The 12,785-nt window shown below is 37.5% G+C and overlaps 2 protein-coding genes across 2 annotated transcripts; both read left to right on the top strand.

Annotated features, from left to right (window-relative positions):
- The first annotated feature begins 284 nt into the window (after positions 1–284).
- On the top strand, positions 285–2,782 carry LOC131659256 (uncharacterized). Its single transcript, XM_058928467.1, has 6 exons — positions 285–585; positions 846–1,019; positions 1,152–1,269; positions 1,357–2,072; positions 2,241–2,405; positions 2,673–2,782. Exons 1-6 carry the CDS (start codon positions 285–287, stop codon positions 2,780–2,782), a joined length of 1,584 nt encoding a protein of 527 aa, XP_058784450.1.
- Positions 2,783–6,769: 3,987 nt separating this feature from the next.
- On the top strand, positions 6,770–8,795 carry LOC131659255 (uncharacterized). Its single transcript, XM_058928466.1, has 4 exons — positions 6,770–7,456; positions 7,538–8,099; positions 8,156–8,298; positions 8,382–8,795. Exons 1-4 carry the CDS (start codon positions 6,770–6,772, stop codon positions 8,793–8,795), a joined length of 1,806 nt encoding a protein of 601 aa, XP_058784449.1.
- The last annotated feature ends 3,990 nt before the right edge of the window (positions 8,796–12,785 follow it).

Here is a 12,785-nt window from a genome sequence, read left to right as displayed (position 1 = left end):
AGCAATTGACTGGGCAATCCTTGGAATTGGAGCCTGAATTTTGTCATAGAGATAACTTGAAACATCATGAACCATATGAGATCCATTGGAGACTTTGATTCATTGATTTTCTTCAGAGAATTCAAAACCCTAGTTCATTGAGCCATTGTTTAGGAGAATGTGTCTTTGAGTTTTGAACTCTGGTATGAGCTTGAATATGAAAGTGTGGTGGGAATATTTTGGGGTATGACATTATTCTTGAAGTTTATCAGTTTACTTGGGTGAAAAGTAGGGGAACAAATCACATGATAGAAGAAAGATTGGACCATGCTCTTGCTAACTCTAATTGGATGACGACATTTCCTAATGCTAAACTTACAAATCTCATAGCATCGCACTCCGATCATAGCCCCATCCTGTTATCGTGTGATACGGTCCAGAATAATGGTAGAAGATATCATTTTCATTTTGAAAACAGTTGGTTAAAGGAAGAGGGTATCAAAGATGTGGTGTGTGATGGCTGGAACTTTGAGGAGCAGGCGGAGGTGATGAAGAAAATTTCTTCATGTGCAGAGAATCTTGAGAAGTGGAGTAAAGATATTAGGTGTATGAAGAACTGATGGACATGCACCCAGACAAATCCCCCGGGCCTGACGGGTTCAATCCTGGTTTTTATCAGCACTTCTAGGAGGTATGCGGAGAGGATATTTTTGAGGCAGCTTCGGTGTGGTTAGAAAGAGGCTACTTTCATGAATCTTTCAACGATACGAATATATGTTTGATTCCAAAGTGTGTGCAACCCAGTAGAATGCAATATTTTCGACCCATATCGCTATGTAACGTTATTTATAAAGTGGTTTCTAAAGCCTTGGCAAATAGACTGAAGCCGATTTTGGATAAGTGTGTTTCTGAGGAACAATCAGCTTTTGTGGAGGGTCGTTCTATTTTCCATAATGCTATGACTGCGACTGAAATTATTCACACCCTTAAGAGAAAGACGCAAGGGAGGCGAGCTCATTTGGCCCTTAAGATCGATATCAGTAAAGCATATGACAGGGTGGACTAGGGGTTCCTTAGAGGTATGTTGTTGAAGATGGGATTTGCTGAGAGATGGACACATTGGATTATGATGTGTTTTACTTTGGTTCACTATTATGTAATGGTTAATTCAGACATTGTAGGACCTATTGTTCCAGGAAGAGGACTCAGGCAAGGCGACCCACTGTCGCCTTACCTATTTATTCTTATAACTGAAGGACTTCCGACCCTCATCAAGGGGACTGTTGCTAAGTGAAACATCCATGGAATACAAATATGCAGAGGGGCACCTAGTTTGTCGCATCTGCTTTTTGCTTATGACTGTTGTCTGTTTTGCAGGGCCAATGTAGACGAAGTAACACATCTTATGAAGGTTCTAGAAACCTATGCTAAAGCATCCGGCCAGGAGATCAATTTGAACAAATACGAGGTTTTCTTTAGCCGTAATCTAAGTTTTCCAGCACAGGAGGACCTAGCCAATGTCATGGGAGTTCGTCATGTGTTAGGAACGGGGAAGTATTTAGGTTTGCCCTCTATGATTGGAAGGAGTAAAAAGGCTACTTTCACGTTCATCAAAGATGGGATTTGGGAAAGAATTAATTATTGGAAAGGTCGGTCCTTATCTAAAGCGGGGAAAGAAGTCATGATCAAATCGGTTCTCCAAGCTATCCTGGCCTATATGATGAGTATCTATATTTTTCTTGAAACGATGATTAGTGAGATTGAGAAGATGTTGAATGCTTTCTGGTGGTGCGGGGGCTCTAATCGTAAGGGTATTCGGTGGATGGCTTGGGATAAGTTAGCATGCTCCAAGAGAGAGGGGGGCCTTGGATTCAGAGATTTTAGAGCTTTTAATATGGCTATGGTTGCAAAACAAGGATGGTTTCTCATGAATAATATGCAAGCGTTGGTGTCCAGGTTCTTTAAAGCAAGGTACTTTCCTAAAACTACCTTCCTTGATGCTAATCTCGGTTATAATCCTAGCTTTGTTTGGAGAAGTATTTGGAAAGCCAGAGAGGTGCTAACTATTGGTTGTAGGTGGAGTATAGGTGATGGTATCCAAATAAAAGTAATGAATGAACCTTGGATTTGAGGTAGAGCAGAGGGTTGTATGCATGGGCCGCAACAACAAGGTATTTATAATTTGGTTGTTAAGGACTTGATGCTTCCTAACGTTAAGCAGTGGAATATGAGGGTGATTCGCTATTTGTTTGATTGTGTAGAGGCGGAGGAAATTCTTTTTGTTCCGCTTGTGGAGGATGTTACCGAAGATAGCTTGGTTTGGAAGGAAGAAAAAGATGGTCAGTATAATGTCCGTTCAGGGTATCGAGTTTGGAAGAGTAGAAAGAAGTGCTACACCCAGGAGAATCATGAGGTTAACTGGCAAGGTCTGTGGTCTATTCTTGCGCCAACCCGAGTGAAACACCTTATTTGGCGGATTTGCATAGGTTGTTTGCCTTCACGGGTTCGGCTAAAACAACATCATGTACCTTTTCCTTCTACTTGTTAGTTTTGTGATTTTTCTGAGGAGGATGATTGGCACGTTTTTTTGGGGTGTCCTAGAACTAATTCTTGTTGGACGACAACAGGTTTGCACGACACTGTTGCACCTTTTATTAATAATTTTAATAACATTAAATCTCTTATTTTGAAAGTGTGTAGTGCGGTGGATAGAAAAGTGGTTGGGCGTTTTGCGGTTATGATTGAAACTTTATGGCATAATAGAAATACTTTTATTTGGAACAACGAGAAGGAGGTGGCGTGAAGACTTGGTTGGTTCCCATTTCACAGGTGGCAGGATTGGTTTATGGCACAAAATGTTCAAGATAGAGAGGCTGCCCCCCTAATCCACATCATTGGATCCCCCCTTTGGGTTGGCTCAAGTGCAATGTCGATTGGGGGTATAATAGTAGTCTACGAACCACCAATAGAGGTTGGTGTATCCGAGATAATATGGGGAATTTTGTTCAGGTGGGCGTTGCTTGGGATGTTGGTACTTTATCTGTGCTAGAAATAGATGTGTTGGCTTTGAAAGAAGCTATCCAAGGAGCTTTAGCCTTTCATCTCGATCATGTAGTTTTTTCGACTGACTCGCAAAATTGGTGCAAGCTATCCATTCCAATGTTGTCGGAGGTTCCGAGTTTAGTTATATCATTCGTTCTATTAAACTTTTGTTACTTGATTTTCCAAACTTTGAGGTAGAGTTTGTTAAGCGTCAAGCAAATATGGTTGCTCATTGTTTAACAAAGGCGGTCAATTCCTGGTCTCGATGTTGTTACGTTAATTTTATACCTCCTTGTATTGATACTATTTTATTGAATGAAAGAAGTCAGTTTTGCTTTGGTAAAAAAAAATTCTTTGGGCAATCCACAAAAAGGAAAGAATCTCAACAATCTGGTTGATTATTTCCTCAACGTATTTGGGGAATCCACAAAATGTACATAATCTCAACAATTAAATTAATGAGTTACTATGTCATTATTCACCAATTAACTACCATAAATTATTCATAGAGATAAAAATAAGAAAATTGAAAGAGAAAAAACAAGGAAAGAATAAATACAGTACCAATATTATTGTTGGTTTCTTCAACTTCTTCTACACCAACATTTAAATCGGGAAAATGATCTTCCACTTCTTTGACACCAACATTTAAATCTGGAAAATGATCTTCTACTTCTTCTACACCAATATTTAAATCTGGAAAATGAGAAAATTCTATATTAAAATCTATATTACACATTGAAAATTTAGTAGTGTTTGAAGCCATATTTTATGAGTTCTGTATCTTGTAACCCTACAATATAAAGGTATATATACACTTAAACTATTAATGATTTTAATTCTTTTTTTGGTGGGAAGCATGAAATTTGAAATAATAAAATTAGAGGGAAGTTGGATTTTAAATATGTCATGAATTTGGAGTAATAGAGTTGGAGGGAAGATGAATTTTAAGTGTATGATGAAAAAAGAAAAGAAGAGTGTTGAGACTTTAAGTAAAAAAAAAGTTAAGAAAGTTGGAGAAGTTAAGAAAGTTGTGTTATTAGTGAAATCTAGACATTAAATGAGGAGTATCTAGGAAAGAGATATGGTAGGCTGAATAATGAAAAAGTAAGTGTAAATTTGGAAATGTAAATATATTTATTATTTTTTGGTTGTCTTGGTTATAGAGAATTTGGCAAGAGTGACAATTAAAAAGGAACGGAAGGAGTATAAATTAATATATTTATATTTCCTAAAAACAGAAGATAGCATAACAAACCATAGGCAAATGAGTTAAATAATTTAATTGCACTTGAGCATAAATAAAAGAACATTAATGAAGAAAAATATCAAAATCCAAAATATATTTTGTTGACACAAAACATAAATGTAGGGAACAATGCATATTTTGTCCCCTCCTCATTCTCAACTTCAACAACATTATTCATATCATGACATCAATACATGAGTAACACGCTTGCCAAGAATTGACTTGACATAAACACAAAAAAGGTATAGTATCCTTAAATGTATGATCTATAACATAAATTTCAAGATTTAATTTAAAGCATATGCTCATCTAACCAATTGATAACGGAAAGAAAATTTAGATAGAAGGCACACTCACCTTTGGTCACCTTTGTAACTTTTAGCAACAAAATTATGGAAGTCCAAAAATGATTTGGGAGTGTGTGTCTGTGTGGTGATTGATTTTAAAATATCATTTGGAAGATTCACGAAAACACACTATATTTGGCAGAAACACAGTGCGTCTTTAAGGAATTCATGTGTTTTTTCAGAAACGGGACGCGTCTCAAGGAAACACAATGTGCTTCCCATGACATTTATAAAAGGTGTTTTTCAACCCTTTTTGGATCCAAATCCGAGAGGGGATGTCCTAGAAGAAATTCAGAGAGACAAAGAGATATTTTTTCGTAGAATTTGTTGTTCTATGAATTGGAAAACATTTAGAGGTATCTAAGGAAATTAGGAAATCTACCATATAAGAACTTTAATAGTTCTGGAAAAGACACCAATGCCCCAACCTCTACATTTTCCACCTCACCAAAGTAAGGCTATTTTGTGTCTAAAAAATGATTTTTCTAACTAATGATGTCATATTTTTTTGTTTCAATTACATAGTTGTATTTTTTTTGCCTTTGATCATTAAGTTAGAATGGTTAGATGATGTCACACAGGGTTGTTTGGTTACAAATCAACTAATGAAATTCCACTTTATTTTGTTTTCACGGAAACCAATTTTCATAACTCACCTCTTTCACGTGTTCTCTCTTCCCAACATCATCTCTCTCTTCCTCTTCTTTCTTCTCTCTTCTCTCCCTTTCTTTTCTCTTCCCTCTCTACCTCTTCTTTTTTCTGCTTTAAATTTGGATAGAGGGAACAAAGGGTATGTGACTAATTTGTTGAGAAAGTATGGTATTGTTAGAGAAACTCATATGTGGTAAGAGATTTTTGCTTTTTGATTATGAAATTTCTTCTATTTCTATCGGTTTGTTGGTTGAGTTGTTAGAGATTATTGTGTCTATGGTTTTGAATCATAGCATAATAATAGAAATTCTGAGTTTACAAATTGTATCTTTTCTGATTTTTTTGGTTATATGTTTAAAATTTGTTTGGTTAAATGTTTAAAATTAGGGTTTTGATTTTGTTGTTAGGGTTTGGGAAAGTTACGGTTTTGATTTTGTGGATTCATCGTCGGTGTTCGATTGCAGATCTGAAGTGTAAGATGATAGTGACGTTATGGTTCTGTAGAACAAGAGTGAAGGAGGCGAACATATTATGAGGTAACTTTGTTTATCTATGTATCTATCTCAATCCAAACGAAGCAAAATAGTTGTTGAGACCTCTCTTTGGTTTATTTTTCAAATATATCCCATCATTTTCTATCTTAAAAAATTATTTTGTGATTAAAAAGAGTCTTATTATTTTTCTTAAAAAGCTTAAAATCTGTTTAATCTATTTTTTTTTTGTAAAATATTAATACATTTAGACAAACGTAAAATAAAAAATCGTTTTTCATTTAATTTTATAAATTATTTTTTAATTTATTATATTAAATAGTCTCTTAAAAATAAATACACTTAAACGTAACATTGAGAAATTATGTTATTTTTTAATTATTTATAGGGTTAAATAAGTTTTTAGTCCCTGTAAATATGGCACTTTTCAATTTTAGTCCCTACAAAATTTTTCTTCGAACTTTGGTCCCTGCAAGTTTTTCCGTCCCCGTTAAGAGTCCCTCCCGTTAGATTCCACTAACGGAGGGTGACGTGTAACACATACGTGGATTTTATTTCTTTCTGATTCGCCAGCGTGGAAATGATAAGGGTAAACTCACTTAAACAAAAACTCACCCACAGTTCAACCATTTCGTTTTTACTCAAGCTCTTTTTTATTCAACTGCAAACCCTAGTTAAATCTTCTTTCTTCCAACATCGTGGTCCCAACATCCCAGACAAGAAGCATCTTTGTGGTCCTAAAACGAAGCACATTGTGGTCCCAAAACGAAGCCTAGTGGAGCTGATTCGTTCGTTCGACTTTGCGTGGACCAGGTATGTGAATGGTTCATCTTTCTTCGACTTTTTGCTATTTTCTAATGATAGTGGTTGTTAAACAAACATTAACTACTATAGGACAAAGATTTTGATTATTATGTCGTATCTGTTGAGTACAACATATGTACTTTATCTGTCGTTTTTTGTTGCCCTAATTAGAAATTGAATTAAGTATTGTGTTGCCCTAATAGGAAATGTCTAAGTTTAAAGTTATTTTCTACACAAGGGGCAAGTTTGTAAAAGACCCTGAACTGAAATATGATGGTGGGGAAATGTATGCTTTTAGTGGTCAAGATAGTGACTATTGGTCTTTCTTTGAGGCCTGTGATTTAGTGAAGAGTATTGACCCTGAATTTGATTTTGAGATGGTTAAGATGTGGTGGAAACATGAAGCAGGATCGTTTGAAGCTGATTTAAATCCATTCAGAGATGATGGAGATTTAGCTGAGTTGGCTGCTTATGCTATTGGTCATGGAACTGAAGTTGAGATATATTGTGAGCCAAAACTAGATGAAGGAGAGCTGACTTTTATGGACTCTGTTAGGCAAAAAGGGAAGGGTAAGTCTTGTGCATCAGAGAAGGAACCATTAGATGAATGCAGTGGAGATTCAAGTGATGAGAGTATCAAGGATGTACACTTTGATGACAGTGAGGAAGAAAGGATGAATGGGTTTGAAGATGACTTTGAGGAAGTAGTTGGTGTAGGTAAAACTAGTGAAATTAGGAGTCCACCTGTTACAAACAATGCTGTCCCTAATGAAACAGACAATAACATATTTATTACAGATGAGATGGGCAAGGCACATGTAATTGAGGAGGAATACATGACAGATGAATTGGACAGTGGAGCTGATGATGATAGTGGTGATGATAGACCATGTGTTATAAGGTTCAATGCAGAAGAATCTTTCACTAAAGATTTTGTTTTTAAAGTTGGAATGGAGTTTCGTTCACTTATGTAGTTTAAAGATGCTATACTAGAGCACAATGTTCTTAATGGGAGGGAAGTTAAGTTTGAAAAGAATGATGCCAATAGATGTAGAGTTGTATGTAAGGATAAGGAGAAGTGTGACTACACTGTGCTATGTAGTAGAGTCCTAACATCCACTACTTTTAGGATTAAAACCTTGTATTCTAAGCACAAGTGTGGAAGACAGTTCTTTAATAGATGTGCTAAAGCTGATTGGGTGGCTAAGGTCATTGTGGATGGGTTGAAGAACAACACAAAGATGAAGTTGAATGATGTGGTAGCAGATGTTAGGCTTAGATATGCAACAGAAATCCCAGGTTGTAGGGCATTCAAGGCAAGGCAGATTGCTAGACAGATTGTGGAAGGTGACTCTAGTAAGCAATTCAACCTCCTTTGGTCTTATGGTGCTGAGTTAAGAAGGGCAACCCCAGGGAATACATTCAAACTCAACACAACATGTTCTGGTGAAGGGTTAAATCCAAGATTTGAGAAGTGTTATATGTGTTTTGATGGGACTAAGATGGCATTAAAAAAAGCATGCAGACCTTTCATTGGTTTGGATGGATGCACTTGAAGCACAAATATGGTGGAATTCTGCTCATTACTGTAGGAAGAGATCCAAATGATCAGTACTTGCCAATTGCATTTGGAGTTGTAGAAAATGAATCAAAAGAAACTTGGAGCTGGTTCATGAAGTTGTTGTTGGAAGATATTGGTGATGGAAGATGGTGTTTTATTTCTGACCAGCAAAAGGTACAATATTTATGTTGTTTACTTAAAATTCAAAGTATTTATGTTGTACAATATTTACTTAAAAGTATTTGTATTTGTTTTAGGGTCTGGTCAATGTGTTTGATGAGGAGTATCCTTCCTTTGAGCATAGATTTTGTTTAAGGCATCTTTATGCTAACTTCAAAAAGAAGTTTGGTGGAGGGACATTGTTTAGGGATCTAATGATGGTTGCTGCTAAGGCAACTTATTATGAGGCACATGAGGCAAAGATGCTCATGATCAAGGAAGCAAGTGTGGATGCTTATGAGTGGCTGCAGGCAATCCCCAAACACAAGTGGTGTAAGCATGCATTTCCTTTCTACTCAAAATGTGATGTTTTAATGAATAATCTTAGTGAATCATTTAATGCTACCATACTTTTGCAAAGAGACAAACCCATTATAACAATGTTTGAGTGGATCAGAAACTACTTGATGGGTAGGTTTGCAACACTTAGGGAAAAGGTGAATGCTTTATAAGGGTTATGTAATGACCAAACCATTAAGGAGACTAGATAGAGAAATAGAGAAAAGTGCTAGTTGGACAACAACATATGCTGGTAGGTTAACATTTCAGGTAACACATGTGCTTTTCACTGATAGCTTTGTAGTGGACCTAGAAAAACACACTTGTTCATGTAACTATTGGGAGTTGATTGGGATACCATGTAGGCATGCTGTAGCAGCCATTCATAGGAAAGTTGATGACCCAGTTAAGTATGTACACAAATGTTATCTTAGGACCACTTATGAACACTGTTATAGTGAGGTGATAACACCTTTGAATGGGCAAAACAAGTGGCCTAAGACAACACATCCTATTATCATGCCACCATTGTTCAAACGTGGCCCAGGGAGGCCCAAAAAACTACGCAGGAGAGAACCTGATAAGGCAAATCAAACAAAGTGGCAAAGAACAAATACAACCCACAGATGCAAGATATGCTTTGTACTAGGTCACAACAAGAGGACCTGCAAGAAAAATAAGCAGATAGTTGCTGTATCTGCTGCAACAACATCACAACAGGCTCCAACACAAGAGGCTCCAACACAAGAGGCTCCGACACAGGCTAGTCAAACAAGCAAAAAAAGGGTATTGTAACTAACATAATTATTTCTTTTTCCTGCATTTTTAGAGATTGAGACTGACCTATGTCTTATGAATTTTATCAGGGGAGGCCTACAGGGTCTATCAACAAGAAAAAGAAAGATAAAGTGGAACCCAAGACAAAAAAATCTAGGGCAACTAAGACTATTGATCCAGAATGTGATGTAGCTGCAAATGCTGTTCCTGAAAGAGATGGTGTTCCTGAAAATGCTGTGCCTGAAAATGATCCAGTTCCTGATTCTATTCCTAAAAAGGATGATGTTCAAGCTGATATCCCTGTGCAAGATGATGTCGCTGTTCAAGATGATGTTCAAGATGTTGTCCCTGTGCAAGATGATGTTCATGATGCTCCCATTCCAACTGAAAATACTGACATCAATGATTCACAGTCTTCTCTTAAAAAGTATTGTGGTATAGATGCTGAAACATTGGCTAAGCTTCTTGATGATGATGAAATTCTAGATGTTCAACCATTGAATGTTGACACAACTCCTGTGAAAAGAACAGTCAGAACTTTTGTTGGTAAAGCTCCAAAGGTGGTCAAGAAACCTTCCAAAGCCACTGCTTCTTCTTCATCCAGGCCAACATGTTCAGAACCTGTAAGTCTTATTTGGACATTTCACACTTTTTTAAATGATTGATTTATATAGATTAACTGTATTTGTTAATTATTACTAGGTCAAAAAACCAAACCAGAAGCCTAAGCCCAAGAAGATTGTTGATATGGGTGTTCAAAAACGATAGAGTGACAGACTTAGGACCATAAAAACAAAGAATACTGCTGGCCCTGTGTCATACCCCAAATTTTTCCTACCCTTTAACTTTTATCTGGCTTAGGCTTTGCATTCATGTACATACATCACCTAGGTCATAATCCATACCCATGCATGCATATCATTGGTGCTATTCAAAGGCTAGCAAGAAAAAGCTCTGTTGCAAAGAATTTTGATCAGAGAAGAAGGAGACTGAGGTATAATCATGTGGTTCTATGTTCAAGGAAGTCCTCCTGGATTGGGGTTTCTCTTTGTCTCAAGTCAAGGCATTGGTTGAAGGATACTGGCTTGCAAATCATCTGGTTCCTTAAATCAGGGTTTCTTTGACCAAAGTCAACCAGTTGACCTTCTGGTCAACATTTAATCAGGAATGGTTTCTATGTGTGAAAAGCTTCTCATACTGACTATGTGGATGTGTTTGTTTGACTGGATTTGACTGGAAGAGATTTAATCGGGAATTTCATCAATAGTCGGAAAAATCAGAACAGTTGACTTTTGGGGTCAAAATCAGAAGAATTATTCAAATATTGACTTTTGGTGGAAAATCAGTCAAGAAAAGTCAAAGAATGGATAAAATCGGGAGTTCGACAAAAGTTGCCAAAATAGCAAAAAGACAAAAGTTCCAACACTTAGAATTTTTTTTTGGCATTTTGAATCTTGATGAGCAGTCCACTTCAGCCCTAGTTTACACGTGGCAAATGGCATTTTTTGAAGAAATTCCTAACATCAAAGTTGTTCCTCTCATGGAGGAGAACAACTTTGTAGTCGGACATTTTTTCATTTGAAGCTTGTATGAAGAGTTAAAGTGGTGTGAAGTTTCTGAAAATTCATTCAATCCAAGTCACAATCCAGGTCATGGGCCAGGTCATGACCTAGCATTTTAACAAACACATGGCAGGCCAAATCTCCAGCCATTTTTTGAGCTCTACAAAAGGGCCATGAATGCAAACTTGGTACCATTCTCTTCTTTGCCATCTCCTCTATCCATTGAAACAAGAATTGGGAAAATTGAACAAATATTGAGTGAGATGCAAGCTTTCAAAGTAGTGCCTCAACACTGGCCAAATCCTGCATGCTGCCAAGGCAGATTCCTAGGGCACACGCATGCATTTCAGAAAACACATGGTGTGCCAAATGTCAATGCCTTTTTCTTCCTCCACAAGTCACTATTTTGAACAAGCTTGATTCTAAGCCAATCCTTACCATGCCCTCTTTACATTGATCCAGAGTTCACAACAATTGAGTAAGTGAGGGGCAAGATAGAGGGGCTCAAAGTGTCACCCTCACAAAGTCATATTCTGACTATAGGCATAGCCCAGTTCCTTGCTGTGCGCGCGCAGTGAAGATGCCTTGAATTCATGATCACTTTTCTCCCATTTCTAGATGGTAATTCAAGATCTTTCAAACAGCAAATCTCATGTATTCCATCCCCTCTTCCCATTGAGCATAAGTGTGAGTCAATTGATGGAGCATGGCACGAGATATTCGCCTTTAAAAGTGGTAGCTCAACCTATATTGCATGGGTTTGCATGAGCATTGCTATGATAAATTCTCACAACACACTTCCACATAAAGCCATGCAAATTGCTGAGTTATGGAAAAGGCATGAAGGAACTTTGCTCCATGTGGTAAACTTGTTCCCTAAGTGTTGTAAAGCCCTTCACTACAAACATACACACCAAAGCAAGTCCCACATTCAAGAAATGCAAAAGCTATGCTGCAAGCTACACTCTAAGCTCCACATCCAAGAAATCCTCATCACTCACCAATCATTGGCCATATATAAATGAAATTGTGCACAGCCATCATTCCACACGCCCTCCCTTCTCTACTTCCATTTTTCCCCATTCTTCTTTCTTGAATTTCTCTTCGTCCTCTCATCACTCTCTCTCACCTTCTCTCATTCTCTCCACTCCCTCTCGTCACTCTCTTCATACTTCCCATTCTCGCTTCACAAACTCACATGCTACACACTTCCACCTCCATTTTCAGTTTCTCTCCACTCTCTCTTCTATATTCTCTCATCTCTCATCTCTCTCCACCGTAACTAATATAACAAACTCACAGCCGCCACTGTAACAACCGTAACCGACTCCGGCGAACGTTACTCAGCAACCACACCACTTCACTTCACCTTCTTCATGCAATCACCTTCGCTCTCATTCAACACTCTTCACCAAGAACCAATCACCACCACTGCAGCCACCAACCACCAACACTCTCAACCGTCATGAACTTTCTCCAACCTTCCCTCACTCTTCTTCAGCGAGGTCATCCCCATAGCCTCCCTCCAAATTCAACCAAGGCCTCCGAATTCAAGATTCTGTTCTGAGTTTATTTATCAGACGGCACAAGGTTCATCCAAGGCTTCGAAGATCTTTCACCATCACTATCAAGTGTGCGTTCGGACTCATCTGTGGAGCTTCATTATTATCCGTTTACTTCAAGATTCTACAGGTAACTCCAAAATTCATTTTCACATAGCGCCATGTAATCAGTAGTATATCGCATTTGTATGAAGCTTAGTGTGATTCCTGAATCTCGGATTGTTTCACGTGAAGTGCATATTGTTTAGACGTTTGAATCGTG

Source organism: Vicia villosa, linkage group LG3 (genome assembly GCF_029867415.1).
Source record: "Vicia villosa cultivar HV-30 ecotype Madison, WI linkage group LG3, Vvil1.0, whole genome shotgun sequence".
Lineage (NCBI taxonomy): Eukaryota > Viridiplantae > Streptophyta > Magnoliopsida > Fabales > Fabaceae > Vicia > Vicia villosa.
The sequence above is the reverse complement of the archived record's forward strand: the minus strand, read 5'-3'. Positions and strand labels throughout refer to the sequence as shown.